We start from the raw sequence: 25,647 nt of genomic DNA, 5'->3' as shown, positions 1-25,647 counted from the left end.
CATCAGTAAAATGGGGCTAATAATATTACCTACCTCATAGTTGTAAGGATTAAATAAGTTAATTCACAAGAAGGACTTAGAACAATGCCTTGCACGTTATTATTATTCTTGTCCTTACACTGGAGATTGAAAACTGGTGGGCTGACTTTGACCTAAGTTTGTCTTCCAGATAGGTTCTATTTGGCTTACATAGATGTCAGCCCACACACGGTGTTTAAAACATTTTTTTCACTTAGTTGAAAATCAGGCTATTTTATATAAAAATCCAGATTTCTGGCTTCTCTTGAATAATGGAATGACTGATTGATTCTAGGCCAACCTTCTAGCATGATAAGATTTGCCTAGATGCAAGTAACTACTGCCCCCACTTTAGCTAGAACATGTGTGCTTCAGGGTGTCATAATCCCCACCAATTCCTAGTATCCCCTAGTGACAATTGCCATCAATCATCAAGCTCATACTCAGTCAGCTTCACTCTTGACATTACCCGCCAGGTTCTTCCAGGCATCTAATATCATAACCCTTGCTTCACACTTACTTTGTCACTTCTGACCACTATGCTGCCATCCTAATTGTCCCTACCCTCCCAAATAACCTAAGACCAGGACAACCCAGTGACAACTCACTGCTGTCCTCTCCCCACAGTGCCCTGGGCTTGCTGTACTTCATCCGGCGAGGAAAGCAGTGTCTGGATTTCACTGTCACTGTCCATTTCTTTCACCTCCTGGGCTGCTGGTTCTACAGCTCCCGTTTCCCCTCGGCGCTGACCTGGTGGCTGGTCCAAGCCGTGTGCATTGCACTCATGGCTGTCATCGGGGAGTACCTGTGCATGCGGACGGAGCTCAAGGAGATACCCCTCAACTCAGCCCCTAAATCCAATGTCTAGAATCGGGCCCTTTGGACATCCTGCTGACACTTGGGCCCCTTAACACCTTGGGCTGCCCAGACCCTACAGATGAGGTCCAGCCCAGATCTGAGAGGAACCCTGGAAATGTGAAGTGTCTGTTGGTGTGGGAGACATAGTGAGGGCCTGTCAAAGAAGGCAGGTAGCAGTCAGCATGACAGCTGCAAGAATGGCCTCTGTCTGCTGAAGCCTTGGTATCTGAGAGGTCAGGAAGGGGACCTCTTTGAGGGTAATAACAGAATTGGAACCATGCCACTTTTGAGCCACAATACCTGTCACCAGCTTGTTGTTTTAAGAGAGAAAAAATATCAAGGATATCTGATTGGAGCAAACCACTTCTTTAGTCATCTATCTCACCTCCCTGGGACAGCTGTTACCTTTGCATTGTTGCCAAATCACAGCAGTTATGTTGGAGAAACGCTTGGTTTCCGGATCCAGAGCCACAGAAAGAAATGTAGGTGTCAAGTATTAGGCTGCTGTCAGGGAGAGGATGGCAGATGGATGCATCAAGCACAAGGAAAATGCACAACCTGTGCCCTGTTACACGCACGTTCGTGTGCACCCAAGAACCTATGACTTTCTTCCAGTTCCTTCTGCCAGGTCCCCATCCTGCTGCCAGCTCTCAACATAGCAGGCCATAGGACCCAGAGAAGAATCCCAGCGTTGCTCAAAGTCTAACCATCATAAAGACACTGCCTGTCTTCTAGGAATGACCAGGCACCCAACTCCCACTGGACTCCAGTTCTTTTTCCTGCCTTATTTAGAATTCTGTGGCGGGAAGGATATGATGGGTTCCCAGAGACAAGAAGCCCAACCTTCTGGCCTGGGCTGTGCTGATAATGCTGAGGGAGATAGGAATTTGCTGCTAAGATTTTTCTTTGGGGTGGAGTTTCCTCTGTGAGGGGCTTGCAGCTGTCCTTCCTGTGTATATAAATACAGTATTTTCCATGGTTCTGCCTGTACTTACTTTGTAATGCCATGGTTGAGATTGAGAGAGATCAGCGCAGCCAGGCAAGGGAACTTTAAAGAATTATTAGGCCACCTTCTCCCTTTCCTGGACCCCAGAGTCATTCCTCCATTTGGTTAAAATACTCAGTGCAGGGAACTCTTACATCCTGTCTCCTTCACTTGCAATGTCCCCTGCTATGCCTCAGGTGAACCACGTGATTCTTGAGTTTCCTTTCCTACTTGCTAGTGATTTCTGAACATGTTCAATGGAGTGGCACACAGTCTAGACCCACTTCTGCATTGAAACCTTCACTGTTCCTCTTTGGTTTCTTGGGAGCTTTCCCAAGAGAGCTGTCAGTTTTCAGCTGTCAGTGTTATGGTAACACAAATGAGTTTTGCTATCTCCCTGAGAAGCCCATCCGACCTCCTGGCTGTCAGCCCTACAGAGTAGGGAGTTGATACTGACAGGATGAAAGTTTAGGAGTAAATATGCCTGGGAAGAGACTGGGAAGGTTCTAGGGTGAGGCACCTCAGTAACTCATGGTGCCTTGGCCAAGTTGGAAGGAAGCAGTTTGTTAATGGGGCGCGGTAATCCTGGCTGTAGGGTCTAGAAGGTAAGACCAGCTGGGATGACCTTCCCTGGGTTGATCAGTTTCCCTCTAAACAACACAAACTGTACAGGCATGTGACTGACTTTGAAAGAACACCCATCATGTGGCTGCTGTCACCCTTGACGAGCTGTGGTGGTGGTTACTCCATCTGTGGTTGGAGCACCTCTTTGGGATTCACTTCAAGGTCTTGTGCCACTTTTTCTGCATATCTTCTGTGATGACAAATCTCTGTCCCCTGAGTGTTAATTTGATTTTTAGAAATGGCCAAAAGTCACGTGATCCAAACTTTTTTTCAGTTCTGTGGAGACTGAGCTGCATGATAGTTGGGGATCAAAAATATGTGACCTTAATGAGATTTTTGTGATTTCTAAAGTAACAATAAAAGCAGTTTTTAGAGTTGAGTTCCAGAGAGGGCAGGGCAATGGCAGTGACATGTTTGTCATTTTAATAATAAATAACATCTATTGAGTACTTAAGAGGTGTCCAGCAGCATGGGGTGAGTGCTTTATGTCTCTTTTCAACATCTTCACAAGAACCCTCTGAAGTAAGAAGTAACGCATCTGTATCTTACAGATGAGGGAACTGTAAGGAACTTACTCAAGGTGACTTTTTAGGAGCTGGCAGAGCCAGGATTTGGGCTTTGATAGTGATATTAATAAGCTCATTTTGAAGAGGTCAGTAGTTTTAGGGATGTATAAGTTCTGACTGGTTAAACAGTCTGGTTAAATAGTCTATCAGCTTATCATATCATGTTATCCTGTCATATTTTTTTTAAATACCAAGGATGAATAGTACCTTATAAACAGTATTAGCTTTCTAAGAAAAGCTGATATGCAGTACATTAAATATAGCCAGACATTTCCTTTTTTTTTTTTTTTTTTTTTTTTGAGGCAGGGTCTCACTCTGTCACCCAGGCTGGAGTGCAGTGGTGTGATCTTGGCTCACTGTAGCCTCAACCTCCCAGGCTCAATGATCCTCCTGCCTCAGCCCCCCACCCCAGTAGCTGGGACTACAGGCACATGCCACCATGCCTGGCTAATTTTTGTATTTATTTATTTATTTATTTATTTATTTATTTATTTATATTTTTTTAGAGACAGGGCTTTGTCACTTTGTCCAGGCTGGTCTCGAACTCCTGGGCTCAAGAGATCCACCTGCCTTGGCCTCCCAAAGTGCTGGGACTTTACAGGTGTGAGCCACCAAGCCCAGCTGGTTTTTTTTTTTTTTTTTTTTTTTTTTTTTTTTGAGGCAGAGTTTCACTCCGCCTTCATTACCCAGGCTGGAGTGCAGTGGCCTGATCTCAGCTCACTGCAACCTCTGCCTCCCGGGTTCAAGCGATTCTCGTACTTCAGCCTCCCAAGTAGCTGGAATTACAGGTGTGCACCACTGTGCTTGGCTAATTTTTTTATTTTTCGTAGAGACAGGGTTTCATCGTGTTGGCCAGGCTGGTCTCGAACTCTTGGCCTCTCAAGTGATCACCCACCTCAGCCTCCCAAAGTGCTGGGATTACAGGCCTGCCTGAGCCACTGTGCCCAGCATTGGCCAGAGATTTTCAAGTGATCTTAGGAATGTGGGAAATCTATTTCCAAAGGATAAAGGGTGGTACCTAGATAAGAGAGTACTAGCCCACTACTGAGTTGGCATATCTCTTAACTCTCCAGGTGTCTGAAGTTGACCTCCCTTTTTCCCACCCACCACGTGAACTCGGGCCATTCAGAAAGAAAACTGGAGACTCCTACATAGCTGATGCTCAGAATAGTTTATTACCCTTAAAGGAGAACAGGAAAGGAAAAAGGGATGTCTGGCTCAGAGGGTACTTCTAACCCCTCGCTCTAGGCAGCCCTGTCCATATCAGTGCCAAATGAGAGCCAGGATGGCAGCCAGCAGACATCAGGGGGTACAATCTGAAGCTCCGGGACTCCCAACATCCTGGAGGGTACACAGCTCAAACAGGCTCCCCTGGACAGGAATCCCCTTGGACTCCTTCCTCAGTGACTCCCAGGTCAGTAGCTTCCTTCTGCCAGGCCCAGAGGGCAGTCAGTGCACAGGTGTGGAACACCTTGTGCTGGCAGCCCGGGGACCACGGAATCTCAGAAGCAGGGCCCTGGGGACCTAGGGCAGGAGGAATAGGGATAGAATCAGCGTACAAGAGAACTCTTCTGTGGAGAGATTAAAAACCACCGTCTTAAGGTTTTCTGTTGGAAAGTAGTAAAGGGTGGTAGAAATAGCATTGAGGCAGGAGGGAGTAGAGGGAGCTGAGGGTTTTAGTCCCTGCCCTGCCACTACCTGGGCAAGTCACAGTCATAGGGGTCCAATGCTGAAAGGCTTTAGAGAGCTGCAGTGGAGTACAAAGTCCTGGAGTCCCATTACTACCTGTGAGATCTTGGGTAAGCTATGTTATCTCCCTTACCTAGAGTTCCTCATATGTAAAATGAGCGTAATAATGGTACTTATTTCCCTGAGTTTTGTTTTGCCTTCTTTTCTGGTAAGTCAACACTTAATTCTATAAAATGGAAAAAGTGTTCCCTCCCTGGTTTTACCGTGAAGATGCAATGAGATGTCATGTGTAAAGCGCTTAGCCCAGCACCTGACATGTAGGAAGTGATCCATAATTCTAGGCAATTATTAGGCTACCGCCCCCCTATCCATTTTACAGAAGAGGAGACATTTTTCTTCTGAGCCTGTGTTTTCAAATGTTGGGGGATAGGCTTGCCAGTCCTCTAGGTACCACTACCAAGTATTGAGCTCCTATCTGGCATGTACTGCAAAGTGATTTATGTGTATTCTTACTCAGTCCAATAAGGTAAGCACCACTATTTCCCCCATTTTGCAGACAAACTGAGGATCGGGAGTAAACAACTTTTTCCCCGTTACAAAGTTGGTAGGAAACTAGGCCTGTCTGCCTCATCCTCTTTTCACATTCCAGTTACGTTTATGTGTGATCCAGACAATTGTGAGATAGACAGACTTAGGGATCTAGATGCCATATGCCGTATTAGCAAAAGGTTGTGAATGTAAACATACATTTGGCTTGTTAACAAGTAGATAGCTCCCTAAAGGTGGGTAGTTAGGTAGCTGCTGATGAGAAATGGAGCCAGGACTGACTGGCCACAGGGCTTTATGATGATGACCCTGGTGTGGCGTGAGAAAAGGCCAAACATTTGTTCAGTGCCCCACAAACTGGCTTCTCCTACATCAAGCTTGATTTGCTTAAAACCCCCTGAAACAGACATTAGTATCACTATTTTATAAACATGAAATAGGCTCAGAGAGGTCAGGTGACTTCTAAAAAGTCACTCAATATAAAATCAGATTCACACACTTCAATTTTTTCCCAGTTAACTGTTAAGCAGCCATTTCTGGGGTGGCTTCCTCTCCAAATCAGTGTTACTGGGCCCAGAGGAGGAGCTTTAGGTTGAAATGGTTAAACAAAGGGAGGTTGGTAGTGGGGAGACCCCGGTTGTGGAATTGTGGGAGGCAGGTGGCCAGAGGCCTAAGTGCCTGGGCAGGTGGGATGAGGTGGAAGGAGCCTACTGCTGGGATTCCTTCACTCCCAGGCCTGCCCCTTGCTGCCCTGGCCATGCTGGGTCCCCGCCTTCACACACAGCCCTCCCCTATACTCGGTGGCATTCCCAGTGGGCAACTGGGGCCCAACTCCAGCTCTCTGGAGCAAAGTGAAGTTGCCAGTCTCACTCAGGCCCACCCCAATCCAGCCTCCACTTGGGGCTCCCTGGGCAGGCCCCCATGAAGGCTAGTGCAAGGGGGATCCCCAGAAAGGGTCGGGTTTTTTTAGCTGGGAGGGCGCTGTCTTGACTGTCGCTGACAGCGCGCTCAGGACAGAAGTTCACGCAAAGGTTGATGGAATGAAAGAGTGAGTAGAGATTATTTTCGAAAGTTGATGGAATTGAAAATACCCAGCAAGGGAACCGCAATGGAGACTGTTCAGGAAATGGGCTGGAGTGCAAGCTGGGTGGGAAGACCCGTGGAAGTGGAGGTTACTGGGGTGGAGGTGGCGCGGGAAGTGGCGGGGTGGTGGGGGCGGAGGTAGGCACCGTAGGGGAGCTCCAGGAAGATTGCGCTGGGAGGTGGAGCTCGGGAGCGCGCAGCAGCCACTATGTGTGCTAAGCAGTCCCCGCACCGTGGCTCTGCCCAGGCTGGTCCGCGCGGCTGCTGATGCCCAGTAATAGTGGGGAGGAGTGTGTGAGTGGGCGGGGCGGGGGGCGAAGTCCATCCAATCGTTCTCCCTCTCTCCCAAACTGGAGATCTATCTTCATCGCTGCCCTGACCCTCACCCCCAGAGAGCTGTGTGCCCCTCAATGGCTCCACTGCTGTCCCGAGGGCGCCCACTCCACGCAGCCTGCCTCTGGGGAATATGGAGGCCTTTGTCCGGAGAAAACTCGGGCTCCCTTGGCTTTCCTCTCCGCAACGTCTAAGTTAGGGTCCTGTGACTCCTACCGACAGAGGGTGACCCCGGCCAGATGGGGTCGACCAGGGCTTGGGGTTGAGGTCTTCGGATTGAGGGTGGACCTGCCATGTCATGCTAGAGCAGTAGAGATGCAGTACCAGCTCCTCCGCCTGATCCGGTGCCTTCTATGATCTGTGACGAAGGCACGACACATTTGGAGGCCCAGCTGACATCCACTTTTTGACACCAGCCGCAATGCAATCAGTTTTTGACAATCAGTTTTTGACAATCAGGTCGCAATGCACGCGCATGACCCACAGGGTGCTGGGGCTATTCCTCCTGCCTCGTGACTTCTCAGCAGGCTCTCATTTCACCTTTTCCCTTTCTTGGGAAAATGGAATGGGGAGCAACCAGGAGCCCTTGCTCCTGCCACTTTCTAGCTGAGTGAGCCTGGACAAGTTACTTTCTGCCTCCGTGCCGCGGTTTCCTCTTGTGGGCTCACGGGGCGATTGTGAGGCACCTTGCATCCAGAAAGCACACGAGCGCCCTGACTTCATAGAGCGCACCACTCAGGAGACCAGCTCGTGGAGGTGGGGGAGGGGTGCAGCTCGCTGGCTTATTTGGTTCTAGACTGACCTTCGGGGCCAGGGGGTGGAGGTGGGGGAAGCCTGAAGTCGCGACACAGGCTCCCTCTACCGAAGGCCTCTTTCCTTCATCCTTCCCAGCCCCAGACAAACAGGCAGAGTAAGCAGTATTCATCTTAGGTGCCATATGGAAGATTTTATTTGTAGACTCGTGAATTTCGCCACCCATCCCTCCCCTTAAGCTGACTGCGCGATCTCCACCCTCTGCTCGCACCTCTGGCTCCCGTCCAGGTCACATCAACCTGCCAGCAGAAACCTCGGTGTTAGATGCTAAGACTGTCCCCAGGGGGCACTGGTCGTTTGGGGAGCGGGCGCAGGGTCAAGGGTGCTGTGGTGTCTGTGGTAGGTTGGAAATGGCTTTGCTAAAAAGGAAAAGCCTCCCTTTAAGCTAGACCCGGTGGGCACTCACCCCCTTCCTTTCATGGGACTTTAATCCTCCCACGAAAGGGCTGGAGTATTTTCTTCTTTTTTTGCTAAGGAACTTTCTGTTCAGAGTAAATCTCTTTTTTTCCTTTCTTTTTTTTTAAGACAGGGTCTTGCTGTCTTGCCCAGACTGGAGTGCAGTGGCGAAGTCACAGCTCACTGCAGCCTCGACCTCCTGGGCTCAAGCAATCCTCCAACCTCAGCCTCCTGAGTAGCTGACACTACAAGCGCAAGCCACCACATCTGTCTAATTTTTAAATTTTTTGTAGAGACAGTGTCTCATTATCTTGCCCAGGCTGGTCTTGAACTCCTGGCCTCAAGCAGTCTTCCTGCCCTGACCTCCCAAGGTGCTGGGATTACAGGCGTGAGCCACCATGCCTAGTCTGTTCAGAGTAAATCTTATTTGAGGCATGAATAAATCAAACATGAATGGAGAGTTGAATTGATCTAAGAGGGAATGGGATGCAGCAAAGCCCTACTTGGCCATCTCCCCCTCCCACATTTGGAAATCCTTAAACCCACTTATGTAGGCCTCTGACTGTGAGATTCAGAGCCACAGCAGTTTCCACCTCTGCTAAGGCCTTCAGGCAATGAAGGCTCACTTCAGTGCGCCTCCTTCCCCAGGTCTCCTAGCTGTATCCTGAGAGGCCTCAACCTAGTCACTACCCTGCTGTATGACGTTGGTCTAAGGCTTCCCCATCTCTGGACATGAAGGCGGAGCCTCCCAGCACTGCCATCCACACACCACTCAAGACTCCAGATCCTGAGCCCTGACTCTGGGCCCCAGATCTGGGCCTGGCTTGGGGCTTGCATCTCACCTAGCCTGGCAGTGTTGTTATCACACCCACCTTGTATGGATGCCACATAGGCATTTCAAGTGATGCGGAGCAGAAGCGGGTGCAGCGGCGCTTGACCCAACGCAGGGTGGAGGATCTGCACATCACCCGGGGTGCCGGGAGGTGGATTCGTGTGGGCAGCCCCTCAAACCAGATCCACTGGTCGGCTACATTCAGCTGCTTCATGTGCCCCATGGGAGTTCTATTGTGGTAGGGCTTAATGAAGATGACTCGGGGGCCCTCAGTGAGTAGTTGCCTCCCCTGGGCTCCAAGGTTCAAGCCATGATCCCTCGATGTCCTTGGAACCTCAGGCTCTACATGCTTTTCTTTCCATGGCATTGCCGCCGATGACGTTTTTGCCTTGTTACTCATCCTTGACTGCACCTGGGGCTTCCACTCCTTGTACTCTTTTTTCTTAGGGTCCCCTGTGGACTCTAATTTCTTGGACTTGAGTTCCTTCTTGGAGCACCCGATCTCCTGGAACTCTTCATTATTTTGTTTCGCTTTATTGCAGGCACTGTTTTCCCTGGCAGGGAGAGGAAAGGCAGTCAGCAGAGCAGGACCAAGGCCCTGGTTGCCTAGCCTTGCCCCGAGACAGTTGATATGTAGTCAGCTCAGGGGAGCCTGTTAATAAAGCTAGAGGGGCATGCAAAGAAACTTCTCTGTTGCCCAGAGGCCTTGTGCTTGTATGAGGGGGTGTGATGAGCACTGGCAGAAGGGATGTGAGAGATTGGGAAGGTGAGAGCCATGACTAGTAGTTAAGGCCCCTAGGAATGGATATTGTCTACATCGTCTGCCACTAGATTAGAATTCTGTCTCTCTGGACTTCAGGTGGGAGGGTGAACAGTCTAGTAGTTTTTCTAAATTGTGCTCCAAGAAACCTTAGGGTTCTGAGGAGGTGTCTCAATGTCACTTCCCCTCACCGAATGGGGGCAGGATACCTCCCCCAGCCCATAACAACACAACTGGGGCTTGGGAATAGATATTTGAACAGAGGTTTCACTGCTTTAATAAAGTTGGGAAACTGTTCAAGACCAGCGTGGGCAACATGGTGAGACTCTGTCTCCATACAAAAAAAAAAAAAAAAAAATTAAGTTGGAAAATGATGGGGCTAGATGATCCTGATCCTTCTAGCTCTGTGTTTCCTGACTGCCTGCAACTAGAGGCCAAATGAGAAAGAGGAGCCCAGAAAGATGGCCTTGACAGAAATATTAAATGCTGAGACTTTCCCAAAGGGTGTCTGTAACAGACTGGGCCCCCTGCAAACCCCCCAGTGGCAACACCATCCTAGCCAAGGGTGTGGAGAGAGATGAGGCCTTGGGCTGCAGATAATGGCAATACTGTGATGATAATAATGGCTCCCGCTGATTGAGTCCCCACTCTATGCCAGACTTGGGATCCTTACAACTTGGGATCCTTACTACTTCTGTAAAGTAGAAGGCAGTGAAGCAGAGTGGCTTACAGAGCACAGATGTTGTTAGGTTCAGACAAACGGGCTCAGATTCTGCTTCTGCCTCTTACCACCTGTGTGATTTGGGCAAGATATTTAACCTCTCAGAGCCTTAGCTTCCTTATCTGTAAAACTTGGATAATTCTGTCTACCTAACAGGATTGTTGTGATGAATAAACTACCTGGGAAAATTCTTAAGTGCTTAGCATAGTAGATGGCACTTAGCAGGCACCAACCAATGTTAGCTTTCTTAGTACTCTCATGTGACTTACGAGCAAACGGTTTGAACTTGTCTCGGAGGCATGGTTAAAAAAAAATAATAATATATATATATATATATAAATAAAGAAACTGAGCCTCAGCAAGGTTAATCCTCAGATTTGAGGGGTCAGTCTGCAGGTGACTGTCTGGGTTATATTGACTTGCAAGGGGAGGAGGAGGAGGAGTGACCTGTCTCAGTGCCCCACGGTGGAGTGAGCACCACAATCGGATGACTACAACCATTGTTATGGCCACAGCTCTGATATCAGACAGGAATGGCTTCAAATCCTAGCTCTGCCACTTATCAGCTGAGTTAACTGAGTGAGACAAGTCACTTCACCTCTTGAGCCTCAGCTCTCCAAGAGTAAAACAGAGTTAATAAATACCTCTCTCACAGAGGCTTTGTGAAAATTAGACTTGTTCTCTAAATTCCTTAGCACAATGCCTGTTCCCAGTAAGACGGCATTTGGGTCCATTATGGGGGCCAGGCCCCAGCTTACCCAGAGGAGATTCGGAGAATCTTTGGAACACTGAGCAGTGAATGCCAACACCTTTTGGCCAGCTTATGCAGTTCTTGGATCCGGCGGTTCGAGCTCTTGAGTAGCTTCAAGAGCGACAAGTTTTTTAACACCTGCCGGGGTCGAGAAACCAGATGAATAGAAGCTTCAGCTTTCCTGGACAGCCTCCCTCTCCCCTGCCTGCCTCTAGCTCCGCTCAGCCAAGGGCCGGCCTGCTGGCTCCCCTGGGCCACTCAGCCTGGCAACCAGGGGCAGCACTGCATAAGTATACGAGCTTCCCCAAGCTGGGACCAAAACAGGGCATCTCACCGTTCTCAGACGGTTCCGCTCAATTACTTTGCTCAGAGGCTGCTCTGTCTTGTCCTGTGGTTTCTCATCTTGCATCTGAGGGACAGAGGATAAGAGAGAGACATAAATCCAGAGGAATCAGCCAGGCGTGGTGCCTCATGTCTGTAATCCCAGTACTTTGGGAGGCCGAGGTGGGTGGCTCATTTGAGGTCAGGAGTTTGAGATGCCTGGCCAACATAGTGAAACCCTGACTTTACTGAAAAAAATACAAAAATTAGCTAGGTGTGGTAGCATGTGCCTGTAGTCCCAGCTACTCAAGAGGGTGAGACAGGAGAATCACTTGAACCCAGCAGGTGAAGGCTGCAGTCAGCTGAGATCTCGCCACTGCACTCCAGCCTGGGCAACAGAGTGAGACACTGGAGAAATCCTCCTGTACTCCTCCATGTGCCTCTCCATTTGGCCGAGCATGGTTTGACCAATCCTAGGCTGGGAGTTTTGTCATCTTGGTCTGGGGACAGAACTGGGAGACCATTTTAACTTTCCTGACCTCCCTTCACCCTTCACCTTTGCCTTTTCTCCCCTGCTGGAAAGTCCTGTCCTTGTCATGGTGATTCTTTGTTAAGGTCCCCTCTAGGGACTCACCCCCAGGGTCTAGTCCCAAGTCTGACCTTGGAAACCCTGCTATTCTTGGGCCTCTTCTTTGCTGATGGACTCATGCTGGGGCTGTGAGACCTCAGAGACGAATGGAGCAACACCAGTGCCAGGCACCCACCCTGCTCCTCTCAGTTCAGCCAGCACTCAGGCTGGGCATCAGATGGTGGTGCTGGCTCTGTACCACCTGCAGCTGTGACATCACTGAAATATGACAGTAGCAGGGCTGGGTCTCCAAGGTGTGTATGTGGCAGAGGTGAGGGGTAGAGGGTGAGAAAGAAATACAGACAATAGGTGACAGACAGCTGTGTACATTGTCACTACCTCCCTGTGAGGTAAGAGGATTATCCCCTCTTTTTAAATGAGGAAGCCAAGGTTCAAAGAGGTTGAATAATGTACTCAAGGCCACACTAGATCTAACCCAGCTAGATTATAGTGGGCTGGAAACCTAACAAAGTCTGATAGTCAACCCATGAAACCAGGGATTCCCAAACCATGCTCATCCATTCAGTCATGTCGCCTGTTTTGACTGGGCGCCTGCTACATGCTAGGTGCTTTTTTTTTTTCTTTTTTTCTTTTTTTTTTTTTTTGAGACAGTGTCTTGCTCTGTCGCCAGGCTGGAGTGCAGTGGTGAGATCTCTGCTCACTGCAACCTCCGCCTTCTGGGTTCAAGTGATTCTCCTGCCTCAGCCTCCTGAGTAGCTGGGACTACAGGCACCCGCCACCAAGCCCAGCTAATTTTTGTATTTTTAGTAGAGATGGGGTTTCACCATGTTAGCCAGGATGGTTTGGATCTCTTGACCTTGTGATCCGCCCACCTCCACCTCCCACAATGCTGGGATTACAGGCGTGAGCCACCACGCCTGGCCTTGCCAGGTGCTTTTTTCTAAGTGCTAGAATAACAGAAAAATTCTTGCCCTCAAGCTTACATTCTCTAGTGGAGGGGAAACTGTGTGTGTGCTTGTAAATGTTTAATAATTGGCTCTCTGAAGCAAAATGTATATGTGTTTGTATTATAAATTTTACTGATAAAAACCAACAAATAATAAAGTCCTATAATACTCTTTATTGTAACTTCTATTAGTGAGTTGCTTCTTACAGTATGCTTTTCTTGGATTTTGCCTAACCCTTCTATTTGTAGCCAACCTATGGTTGTAGTGGATAAACAAGTATAATACCAAAATTAATGTTGGCATTTTCATTTACACTAAATAGTAAGAAGAAGGTGAAAAAGTGAAACAACAGAGATATTGAAATTTAACTCATTTATCAATGACTTCATTGACCTATTTGCTGAATTGGACCATAATTTTTGAATACTGGAAGTATATTTTTCAGATTCTTTTTGTTATTTACAATTGAACAGCTATGGACAGGACACTTGCTTACGTTTTCTCTTTTTTGTTGTTTTTGGGGGGTCTTTTTACAGATCTATATATGATTTATATATGATATATTTCTACTATACAGATATAAAGAATTCTAAGAACATAGGTAATAGTAAAAGGTGGTAAAAAATAGAGTGACAAGTTTAAGCATGTTTCACCTTTGTTTTTAATGTCACATATTTAATTGGAAGTTGCTATAAATTACATTTTAATGATGGCCATGCCTAACAACCAGCCTGCAGAATTCCTAGAAATGTAACAGTAGACTTTTGTGAGCCCTTATGAGTCAGCTTCAGCACGCCAATGCTACGTCAGATGGAAATAAGTGCCTGGAGAACAGCAAACAGGGTAAGGGGAATAGGGAGGGCAGAGGTAGAGGGTTTGGTTTATTAAAAAGGTGGTCTAGGAAAGATTCATCAACAGGATGAGATTAGAACAAACACCTGAGAGGGAGAAGATGAGGCAGAGAGGGAGTTGTGGTGGGTTAGGCAGATCACAACAGGCTTTAAAGGGCGCTGGCTGCCCTGAATCCCTGGTGCCCAGCTGGCTGCATCAGAATAGTATGAAGAGCTTGTGAAAAACATTTTTGTGGGCACCACCCCATTCAGTAGGCCAATCAGATAACCAATCAAATGTGGGACCCACTCCACACCCTTCCACTTCTAGTGGGGAGAGATGTACATGCACAGGGGGTGCTTAGCTCTGAATGGAGGGGTGAGGGGCCAACCCTAGGCTGTGGGACAGCTTCTCACATATAAATATCCTTTCTTTTTTTTTTTTTTTTTTTTTTTTTTTTGAGACAGAGTCTCGCTCTGCCGCCCAGGCTGGAGTGCAGTGGCGTGAGCTTGGCTCACTGCAAGCTCCGCCTCCCGGGTTCACGCCATTCTCCTGCCTCAGCCTCCCGAGTAGCTGGGACTACAGGCACCCGCCACCTCGCCCGGCTAGTTTTTTGTATTTTTTTTTAGTAGAGACGGGGTTTCACCGTGTCAGCTAGGATGGTCTCGATCTCCTGACCTCGTGATCCGCCCGTCTCGGCCTCCCAAAGTGCTGGGATTACAGGCTTGAGCCACCGCACCCGGCCTAAATATCCTTTCTTATTAGAGTGAAGGTTAGGTAGTGGGTTAAACTGCTGCTGTGGCCTAGGGAAGAAAGCAATGTGATGATTTGGCAAGGAAGACACAGAGGGTACACCCTCTCTCTCTCCTGTCTACCCCCATACTCCTTGGCTGCTCTGCCTGCTCAGACATTCCCTTCCTTGCACACAATTTCAGCTCTGATCAACTGGACTTCACTGAACAATGCTGCTCTGAGGCCCTGGTGCCTGGCGGGCTGTATCAGAATCACCTATACTCGATACTTATCTCCTGAGCTTCGAGGGCTGGGGAATCACTGTGTGCGAGGCACTGAGGGACAGCAACATTATAGGCAGAGCATGCCTCTGAGTTCGCAGACCAAGGGGATAGGTACTCCTAGAATGTAGACTCCTCAAGGGCAGGTATTTGTGTCTGTTTTATTCATTGATTAGCCACCAGATCCTAGAACAGTACCTGGTGGACAGTGGGTGCCCAAAAAGTATTTTTTGAAAAATGAAATAAATAGCATTGTCTATGATATGGCTAATACTGAGGGTTGTGGGAGCACAGAGGTGGAGCCTCCCAACCCAGCCTGAGGACATCAGGGACTCTTCCTAGAGAAGGTGAGGAGGAATGAAGGATGAGTAGATGTTGGCCAAGCATAGGGGTATGGGGCCAGTTGGGGGAGGTGGGCAGAGCATTCTCAAAAGAGGGAATTTAAAGAATGTGAGTGTGGAATGGAATTATGTCATATGTTGGATGTTGCTGGAATAGAAAGTAGGGGCCAAGAGTGGCGGGGGTGAAAACTGGAGAAGTGAGTAAAGAGACCTACCCAATGACACACAGCTGGTAAGCCTTGGGGACTAAATCCAAGGCTGTTGAGTGAAAACCTCTACTCTTTTTTAAAAAAAATATGGTATAATAAGATATGGATAACATGAAATTTACCTTCTAACCATTTTTGTTTTTGTTTTTGAGACATAGTTTCACTCTGTCGCCCAGGCTGGAGTGCAGTGGTGCAATCTTGGCTCACCACAACCTTCACCTCCTGAGTTCAAGTGATTCTCGTGCCTCAGCCTCCCCAGTAGCTGGGACTACAGGCCCACATCACCATGCCCAGCTAATTTTTGTATTATTAGTAGAGACGGGGTTTCACCGTGTTGGCCAGGCTGGTTTCGAACTCCTGACCTCAAGTGATCTACCTACCTTGGCCTCCCAAAGTGCTGGGATTACAGGCATGAGCCATCGCACTCAGCCCTAACCATTTAAAAAAGTAGTTAAGTGACATTAAGTACCTTCTCTTTGTACAACCATCATGGATATCCATCTGTAAACTTTTTTATCCTATGAAATTGGATCTCTGTATCCATTAAATAATAACTGCCCATTTTACCTCCCCCAGCCCATGGCAACCACCGTTCTACTTCCTGTCCCTATAAATTTGACTACTCTAGGAACCTCATATAAGTAGAATAATACAATATTTGTCTTTTTTTGTGACTGCCTTATTTCACTTAACATGTCTTCCATGTTGTAGCATGTGTCAGAATTTCCTTCTCTTGGCCAGGCACGGTGGCTCACACCTGTAATCCTAGCACTTTGGGGAGGCCAAGAAAGGTGGATCACCTGAGGTCAGGAGTTTGAGACCAGCCTGGCCAACATGGTGAAGCCCTGTCTCTACTAAAAGTACCAAAAATAGCTAGGCGTAGTGGTGGGCACCTATAATCCCAGCTACTTGGGAGGCTGAGGCAGGAGAATCACTTGAACTTGGCAGGTGGAGGTTGCAGTGAGCCGAGATTGCGTAACGGCACTCCAGCCTGGGCAAAAAACGAAACTCCATCTCAAAAAAAACAAAAACAAAAAAATTCCTTTTCTTTCTTTCTTTCTTTCTTTCTTTCTTTCTTTCTTTCTTTCTTTCTTTCTTTCTTTCTTTCTTTCTTTCTTTCTCTCTCTCTCTCTCTCTTTCTTTTCTTTTCTTTTCTTTTCTTTCTTTCTTTTTGAAATGGAGTCTCGCTCTGTCTCCCAGGCTGGAGTGCAGTGGTGTGATCTCGACTCACTGCAACCTCTGCCTCCCGGGTTCATGCCATTCTCCTGCCTCAGCCTCCTGAGTACCTGGGACTACAGGCACCCGCCACCACACCTGGCTACTTTTTTGTGTTTTTGGTAGAGATGGGGTTTCACCGTGTTAGCCAGTATGGTCTCGATCTCCTTACCTTGTGATCTGCCCGCCTCAGCCTCCTAAAGTACTGGGATTACAGACATGAGCCACTGTGCCCGGCCAATTCCTTCTCTTTTTAAGGCTGAATAATATTCCATTGTAAGTATAGGCCACATTTTCTTTCTCTGTTCATTCATTGGTGGACATTTGAGTTTCTTCTGCCTGTTAGCTATTGTGAATAATGCTACTGTGAACAAGGATATACAAACATCTCTTCAAGGCCTTGCTTTCAGCTTTTGTGTAATACCTAGAAGTGGAACTGTGGAAGTGCTGAATCATACGGTAATTCTCTTTTTAATGTTTTGAGGAACCACCATATTGGTGTTTGCAGTGGCTATACCATTTTACATCCCCACCAACCATGTACAAGGATTCCAGTTTCTCTATATCCTTGCCAACACTTGGTATTTTCTGTTTCTTTGATAGTAGCCATCTTAATGGGTGGGAGGGGGAGGTTCCACTCTTTTGTTTCCTCTCATATTTCGTTCTTTAATTTCTTTAGTTAGGTTTACTGGGGTATATTTTATATACAGTAAAATATGCCTTTTTTAGTATACAGTTCTTTAAGTTTCGATAAATGCATTCTAGTATAGAATACCACAGTCAATATATGGAATGGCTTCATAACCCCCCTAAGTTCCCTCAAGCCACCTCTTTGTAGTTAACTCCTCTTCCCACTCCCAGCTTTGGCAACAAACTGATGTGTGTTTTCAGTCTCCATAGCTTTGCCTTTTCCAAAACACCATATAGGTGGAATCATATGGTATGCAGCCCTTTGAATCTGGATTTCTTTCACTTAAGATTTGCACGTGTTGGGTGTGTCAATAATTTGGGGTTTTTTTCATTGTTAAGTAGTATTTCATTCTATAAATATGCTACAGTTTGTATATGTAATCATTAAAGGACATCTGGGCTAGTTACTGGTTTTCAGTGATTATGAATAAAGTTACTAAATACATTTGTGTACAGGTTTTTGTGGGTATACAAGTTTTTATTTCACTTGGATACATACTTAGGAGTGCGATTACTCGATCATATGGTAATTATATGTTTAACTTTAGAAGATACTGCCAGAATTTTCCAAAGTGACTTTACCATTTTATATTTCCACCAGCAATATATTCGAGGGCTAGTTGACTCACATTCTTGGCAGTATTTGGTACTGTTAGATTTTTATTTGTTTGTTTTGTTTTTAGCCAGTCTAGTAGGTATGTCATCATATCTTATAGTAGTGTTAGTTTGCATTTCCCCAATGACTAATAATGTTGAACATATTTTCATGTATTTATTTGCCATCTGTCTTTTTTGATGAAGTTTTTGTTCAAGTCTTTTGCCCATTTTTAAGTTACTTCTTTTAAATATAATTGTGTTGAGAGTTCTTCACTAATTCTGGATCTCTTTATCAGATATATGACTTGCCAGTATTTTCCACTAGCCTGTGGTTTATCTTTTCATTTTCTTAACTATCTATTTAAGAACAGATTCTTAATTTTGATGAAGTCCAGTCTATCACTTTTTTAAATGGGCTGTGCTTTTGGTGTCATATCTAAGAAATATTTGCCTAACCTGAAGTCACAGAGGCTTACGCCTATATTTTCTTCTATACATTTTATAGTTTTAGTTTTTAAAATTTAGATATTTGACCTATTTTTTGTTTAACTTTTGCGTATAGTCTAAGGTATGGATTAAGGTTCTTCTTTTGCTTATAGATATCCAATTATTTCAACAGGATTTTGTTTTGTTTTGTTCTGAGACAGTCTCTCTCTGTTGCCCAGGCTAGAGTGCAGTGTTGCACTCTTAGCTCACCGCAACCTCTGCCTCCCGGGTTCAAGTGATTCTCCTGCCTCGGCCTCCCAAGCAGCTGGTATTACAGATACGTGCCAACACAGCTGGCTATTTTTTATATTTTTAGTAGAGACAGAGTTTCACCATGTTACCAAGCTGGTCTCGAACTCCTGACCTCCAGTGATCCACCTGCCTCAGTCTCCCATGGTGTGAGCCACCATGCCCAGCCCCAACATGATTTTTTGAAAAGACTACCTCTCTCCTTTGAATTTTAAAATCAACGTACTGATTTCTACATAAAATCCTCCTAGGATTTTGATTCCCCTTTGGATTCATCGTTCTGAGTCATTCCTTCCTTTTCCTGTGCATTTGCCATTGAGTTGTTTTCTCAATTTGCTTCCTCCCAGTAGAATTTTGGGATGCAAAGGCCTCTTTTCACTTTTTAAGATTTTTAAAAAATTTGAAATGATTATCGATTCAAAGATGTTGCAAAAATAGAAAGGTCCTGTGTACCTTTCACCCAGTTTCCTCCAGAGGTGACACCAGACAAAACTAGTACAATATCAAAAGCAGAAAATAGGCAGTAGTACAATATACAAACCACATTGAGATTGAACCAGTTTTACATGCACTCATTTGTGTGTTTCATCACCAAAAAGATCTCTCTTGTGCCATCTGTACCTCTCTCCTCCATCCAGTACATAATCCCTGGAAACCACTAACTTGTTTTTTGGATTTTGTTTGTTTGTTTGTTTTTTGAGACGGAGTCTCCCTCTGTTGCCCAGGCTGGAGTGCAGTGGCATGATCTCGGCTCACTGCAACCTCCACCTCCCGGGTTCAAGTGATTCTCCTGCCTCAGCCCCCCGAATAGCGGAGACCACAGGCATGTGCCACCATGCCTGGCTAATCTCTTGTATTTATAGTAGAGACAGGGTTTCACCATGTTAGCCAGGATGGTCTCGATCTCCCAACCTCAGGTAATCCACCTGCTTTGGCCTTCCAAAGTGCTGGGATTACAGGTGTGAGCCACCGCACCCAGGCTGAAACCACTAATTTGTTATCCACTCTATAATTGTTGTCATTTCAATAATAGTATATGAATAAAAGCAAGTGAAGGTATTAAAAATGTTATATGAGTGGAATCATACAGTATGTGACCTTTTGAAGTTGGCTTTTTTCACTCAGCATAATGCTCTTGAGATCCAAGTTATCGCATGTATCAATAGTACTTTAAAAATCACAGAAAGTTTTAAAAAATATACGTAGAGGTTTTGTGTACCCTTCGATCATTTTCCTCCAATGGGTGAGAAAATCTTACATACCTTTGGTATAATATCAGAACCATGTATAAATTCATGTAGCCACCATCACAATCAAGTATAGAACTGTTCTGTTATCCCAAGGCTTCCTCATGCTATTCATAGACACAGTCACCCCTCCTTCCTCTCACCCCAATCACTAAAAACCCCACCTCATTGCTATAATGTTGTCATTTTAAAAATGTTATATACATGGAATTATAGTATGTAACCTTTCAAGATTGGCTTTTGTACTGGCTTTTCCATATAATGCCCTTTATATCCACTCAGGTTGTATCAGTAGTTTGTCCCTTTTTTGCTGAGTGCAATTACATATAACACAGTTTGGCCATTCACCCATTGAAGAATGTTTGTTTCCAATTTAGGGCTATTATGCAGGTTTTTGTCTCCACACATAATTTTCATTTCTCTGGAATAAACTTCAAGGCATATGACTGCTGCCAAACAATTTTCCAGAACATCAGCAATGTTCATACATTGATACAGCTTCTCTGCATTTTGACTTACTTTTAGAATGGTCACTATTTTATTTTAGCTGTTTTAATAGGTGTGTAATGATATCTTACTATAGTTTTAATTTGCATTTCCCTGATGGCTATTGATGTTTAATACATTTTAGGCTGGGCGCGGTGGTTCATGCCTATAATCCCAGCACTTTGGGAGGCTGAGGCGGGTGGATCACTTGAGGTCAGGAGTTCGAGACCAGCCTGGTCAACATGGTGAAACCCTGTCTCTACTAAAAATACAAAAATTAGCTGGATGTGTGGCAGGTGCCTGTAATCCCAGCTACTTGGGAAGCTGAGGGAGGAGAATCACTTGAACCCAAGAGGTGGAGGTTGCAGGGAGCCAAGATCACGCCACTGCACTCCAGCCTGGGCGACAGAGCAAGACTCAAAACAAAAAAACAAACAAAACCAAACAATTTTAATGTGCTAATCTACCATCTCTATATCCTCTTTGGTGAAATATCTGTTCACCTCCTTTGCCCATTTTCTAATTAGACTGTTTGGATGTTTGTTCTGGAAAAAGAGTCTTGCTCTGTTGCCCAGGTTAGAGTGCAGTGGCATGATCATAGCTCACTGAAGCCTTGAAATCCTGGACCCAAGTGAGCCTACCAAGTAGCTAGGACTACCAGGGCTCGCCACCATGCCCAGCTAATTTTTTTTCTTTTGAGACAGGATCTTGCTGTGTTGCCCAGACTGATTTTGAATTCTCTTGGCCTCAAGCCATCTTCCCACCTCAGCCTCCAAAGCACTGAAATTACAGGTGTGAGCCACTGTGCCCAGCCTGTTTGTATTTTTACTTTTGAGTTTTGAAAGTTCTTTATATATTCTAGATACGAGTCCTGTGTAAGATTTGTGATTTGCAAATATTTTCTTTCTAAATGTGTATGTCTTTTGTTTCCTTTTCTTCTCTTATTGTACTAAGACTTCCAGCACTACATTGAATAAAAGTGGTGGGAGCAGACATTCTTGCCTTATTTTTGATCTTGAGGGGAAAGCATCCAATCTTTCCCCATAAAGTATGATGTTAGACATACTTTTTTGTAGGTGCCTTTATCAAGTTTAAAGTTATCTTCCATTCCTAGTTTGTTGAGAGGTTTTATCCTGAATGGATATTGAATTTTCTTTAATGATTTTTCTTTATCAATTGATATGATCATGTGGTTTTTGTCCCCTTGGTTCATTAGTGTGGTAGATTATGTTAATTTAATTTGAATATTGGACCAGACTAGCACCCCTGAATAACCCCACTTCATTTTGGTGTATAATTTGTTTTATAGATCAGTGGATTCAATTGAATATGGGTCAATGTTTTATGGTATCTGCACTGCCTTTGAAGTGGTATAGTGTTATTTGAAAGTGGACTTAATTTAGTTATAAATGTGTATTACAGACTTTAGGGGAACCACTTAAAAAGTTTTTAAAAGTATACTTATAGGCTAAGAGAGAAGAGAAAATGGAGTCATATAAAAAGCTCAATTGAAACCAGAAAGGTGGGAAAAAAAGGGAAGAAAGAAAAAGAGACAAAGAACAAGCACAACAAATTTTTTAAAAATGATAAACATGATAAATATAAAACCAATTGTATCAATAATCACTTTAAATGTGAATGGTCTACATATACCAATTAAAAGAGCTTGTCAAAATGTGTAAAAAATACAAGACCCAAATATATGTTGCCTTTAAAAAAACCACACTTTAAATATACAGAGACAGATAATCTAGAAATAAAAGGATGGAGAACAGTATATCATGCTAACACTAATCATAAGAAAGCTGGAGTAGCTGTGTTAATTTCAGGCAAAGCAGACTTCAGAACAAGGTACATTATCAGGGATAAAGAGAGGCATTAAATAATAATAAAGGGTCCATTCTCCAAGGAGACATACAACCTATAATGTGTATGTCACTAACAATGGAGTACCAAAATATATGATGCAAAAACTGGTGGAACTCCAAGGAGAAATAGACAAATCCCATTATAGTTGAAGACTTCAACAACCCTCTTTCAATAATTGATAAATCAAGTAGGCAGAAAAATCAGTAAGTATATATTTGATCTGAATACCACCATCAATCAACTTGATCTACTGGCATTTATAGAGCACTCCGTCCAACAATAATAGAATACACATTCATATCTAGCTCACATGAAACATTCAAGAGATAGTACATTCTGGGCCACAAAACACACTTGAACAAATGTAAAATAATAGAATCATACAAAATATGTTCTCAAAACACAGTGGAATTAAACTAGAAACCAATAACAGAGAGCTGGAAAATCCCCAAGGGATTTATAGAATAAACAACACACTAGTAGGTAACACATGGATCAAAGAAAAGTCTCAAGAGAAACTTTAAAATATTTTTAACTAAATTAAAATGAAAAATATAGTTTACCAAATTTGTGGGATGCAGCAAAAGCCATGCTTAGAGGAAAATTTATAGCATTAAATGCATATATTAGAGAAGAAAGATCTAAAATCAATCTAAGCTTCAGAAAGAAGAAACTAGAGAAAGAGCAATTTAAGCTTAAAGTAAGTAGAAGGAAAGAATAAAAATCAAAGCAGAAATCAATGAAATTGAAAACCGAAAGATGATAGAGAAAATCAGTGAAACCAAAAGCTGGCTCTTTGAATTATGAATAAAATTAACAGATCTGTAGCCAGGTTAACCATTTAAAAAAAAATAAAGAAGATACAAATTACCAGTATTAGAAATTTGTTTGTTTGTTTGTTTGTTTTTGAGATGGAGTCTCACTCTGTCGCCCAGGCCGGAGTGCAGTGGCGTGATCTTGGATCACTGCAACCTCCGCCTTCTGGGTTCAAGTGATTCTCCTGCCTTAGCCTCCAGAGTAGCTAGGATTACAGGCGCATGCTACCACACCTGGGTAATTTTGTACTTTTAGTAGAGACAGGGTTTCACCATTTTGGCCATGCTGGTCTCAAACACCTGACCTCAGGTGATCTACTGGCCTTGGCCTCCTAAAGTGAGATTACAGGTATGAGCCACTGAGTCCAGCCCACATGTATTATTTAGAAATGTGGTGGGATTTTTGGATTAATAGAAGTGTATTTAAGCAGGAATACATATAGTCATCATTACTAGACTTAATATGAGATGTTAAATGTTTGACCCATTTTTTCTTCCTAGATAAGCTTTTCTTTCTTATCCCTACCAGTTTTGAAAACACCACCAGAAAAAGACGGATCCGATTCCACATAGAGCTATTGGACGAGTATTTGATAATGGGTCTGAAATTGGGATAGACATTTGCTGATCTTACACAAGTCCAACAAATTAAGCCAAGATCTTTGATGAGCCCTTGATGAATCATCATTGGTTAGGGTCATTGTGCTGAATAAGTACCCCTGTTTAAACCCAGATTTATGGCCAACTGCTCAGGTTGCAGTTTGTGGAGATATGTCATATTCAGCTGGATTGAGGGTCGTGGGCAGAGGGGCCAGGTGTGATGGAGTATACTTTGGGGGAGTCATCTTGGTGACCCAGTGCACAACTGCACCTTTTGACTCACGTATTATTCAGAAATGCAGTGTTTAATTTCCATATGTTTGGAGACTTACCTATTATCTTTTTATTATTGATTTCTAGTTTAATTTCATTGTGATCTGAGAACATAAGCTGTGCGATTTTGATTTTTTAAAATTCCTTGAGGCCGGCTACAGGGGTTCATGCCTGTAATCCCATGTCTCTTGGATGCCATGGCAGGAGGATCGCTTGAGGATAGGAGTTGAAGGCTGCAGTGAGCCATGATCAGCACCACTGTACTCCAGCCTGGGCAACAGAGCAAGACCCTGTCTCTTTAAAAAAATTTTTTTAGTTGACTTTTATTTTGTGACTTAAGATACGGTCTTGGTGAATGTTCCATAGGCATTTCAAAAGAATGTGGATCTTGTTATTGTTGTGTGAAGTATTCTCTAAATGTTAATTAGATTCTTTTAGTTGATGGTTTTTTAAAAGTTCTTATACATCCTTGTTGCTTTCCTGTCTGGTGTTTGTTTTCTTTTTTTGACAGTCTCGCTCTGTTGCCCAGGCTGGAGTGCAGTGGCACAATCTCGACTCACTGCAGCCTCCCCCTCCTGGGTTCAAGCAATTCTTCTGCCTCAGCCTCCTGAGTAGCTGGAATTACAGGCACCCACCACCGCACCCGGCTAATTTTTATATTTAGTAGAAATGGGATTTCACCATATTGGCCAGGCTGGTCTTGAAGTCCTGACCTCAGGTGATCCACCCGCCTTGGCCTCCCGAAATGTTGGGATTACAGGCGTGAGCCACCACGCCCAGTCTCCTGTCTAGTATTTCTATCAAGTGTTGAGAGAGATGTGTTGAAGTCTCCAACTTTAATAGTGGATGTCTATTTTTTTTTTTTTCAGTTCTATCAATTTTTGTTTCATAGATTTTGAAGATCTGTTGCTTGGTACATACACATGTATGATTGCTACGTCTTCTTTGTGATTTGGCCCTGTTATTATTATACAATGTCTTTTTTTGGCCCTGCAGTCTATTTTATCTGATATTGAAATTGCCAACTCTACTTTCTTTTAATTAATCTTTCTATGGTGTGTCTTTTTTCATCCTTTTATGTTCAATCTACCTATGTCATATTTGAAGTGAGTTTCTTATAGAGAGCTTACTTTGGGTCATTTTTTTCACTCCATTTTGCCAGTCTCAGAGTTATAAATTATATTTATAGACCATTTGCAGTTAATGTAATTATTTGTTAGGATTTAAGCCTGCCATTTGATTGTTTTCTTTTTGTTCCCTCTGCTTTTCATTCTTCTATTTCTCTACTCTTCCTATGGGTTAAACAGTTTTTAGAATTTCATTTTTATTTATCTATGGTGAGGTTTTTTTTTTTTAAGTGTATTTCTTTGTGTAGGTTTTAGTGGCTGCCTTCCATATTACGTCATACATAACATAATCTATGACCATCTACTGGTATCGACACTTTTGCCACTTTGAGTGAGGGATAGCCACTTTGAGTGAGGGATAGAAGCCTGACCTCTATTTAGGTCCCTTTACCCTTCTCCTTTCATAATGTAATTGTCTTAAATCTCTTCATTACATAAATTGAATCCTCATCAGACAATGTTGTAATTTCTGTTTTAGCCCTCAAACATAATTTAGAAAATGCAAGTGAAGAAGGATAGCCCATCATATTTATCCATATTTTTATTATTTCCATTGTTCTTTCTTCACTCCTGAAATTTCAGGTTTTCTGCTTTCATCATTTCCTTTATGTTTGGAGAACTTCCTTTATCCATTCTTTTATGGTACAGCAGGTCCTCAAATAATGTTATTTTGTTTAATGTCATTTCTTTAAAATGTTGACAAGAAAAAAAAAAAAAAAAAAAACCACCAACTGATTCCCAGCCATGGCCACTGTCTGTGTAGAGTT

At 44.2% G+C, this 25,647-nt stretch overlaps 5 protein-coding genes across 10 annotated transcripts in view; 3 read left to right on the top strand and 2 right to left on the bottom strand.

Moving 5' to 3' along the window:
* SYS1 (SYS1 golgi trafficking protein) overlaps positions 1-10,573 on the top strand; it is a 398,294-nt gene extending 387,721 nt beyond the window's left edge. For 4 of the 5 annotated variants that reach the window (XM_050806598.1, XM_050806602.1, XM_050806600.1 and 1 more), the window contains one exon: positions 646-2,939. In XM_050806598.1, the coding sequence (XP_050662555.1) occupies positions 646-886 (241 nt within the window). In that variant the 3' untranslated portion in view covers positions 887-2,939. Of the gene's footprint in view, positions 1-645; positions 2,940-8,040 lie in introns of those variants that run through there. The other variant, XM_050806601.1, reaches the window with a different exon arrangement.
* Positions 1-25,647, top strand: part of DNTTIP1 (deoxynucleotidyltransferase terminal interacting protein 1) — a 505,046-nt gene that overhangs the window by 105,360 nt on the left and 374,039 nt on the right. The gene's annotated exons all lie outside the window — the stretch shown is intronic.
* SDC4 (syndecan 4) overlaps positions 1-25,647 on the bottom strand; it is a 188,465-nt gene that overhangs the window by 40,642 nt on the left and 122,176 nt on the right. The window lies entirely within an intron of this gene.
* WFDC2 (WAP four-disulfide core domain 2) overlaps positions 1-25,647 on the top strand; it is a 232,770-nt gene that overhangs the window by 109,238 nt on the left and 97,885 nt on the right. The gene's annotated exons all lie outside the window — the stretch shown is intronic.
* Positions 7,629-12,266, bottom strand: TP53TG5 (TP53 target 5). Of its 2 annotated transcripts, none has more exons than XM_050806567.1 (5): positions 12,061-12,266; positions 11,310-11,384; positions 10,983-11,113; positions 8,784-9,297; positions 7,629-7,754 (listed from the first exon to the last, which is right to left on the bottom strand). In XM_050806567.1, exons 2-5 carry the CDS (start codon positions 11,382-11,384, stop codon positions 7,650-7,652), a joined length of 825 nt encoding a protein of 274 aa, XP_050662524.1. In that variant the 5' UTR covers positions 12,061-12,266; the 3' UTR covers positions 7,629-7,649. The 2 variants fall into 2 exon arrangements, with proteins under 2 accessions (XP_050662524.1, XP_050662523.1); XM_050806566.1 differs by having other exon boundaries at positions 11,957-12,265.

Source organism: Macaca thibetana, chromosome 10 (assembly GCF_024542745.1).
Source record: "Macaca thibetana thibetana isolate TM-01 chromosome 10, ASM2454274v1, whole genome shotgun sequence".
In the NCBI taxonomy this organism is placed as follows: Eukaryota; Metazoa; Chordata; class Mammalia; order Primates; family Cercopithecidae; genus Macaca; species Macaca thibetana.
The sequence above is the reverse complement of the archived record's forward strand: the minus strand, read 5'-3'. Positions and strand labels throughout refer to the sequence as shown.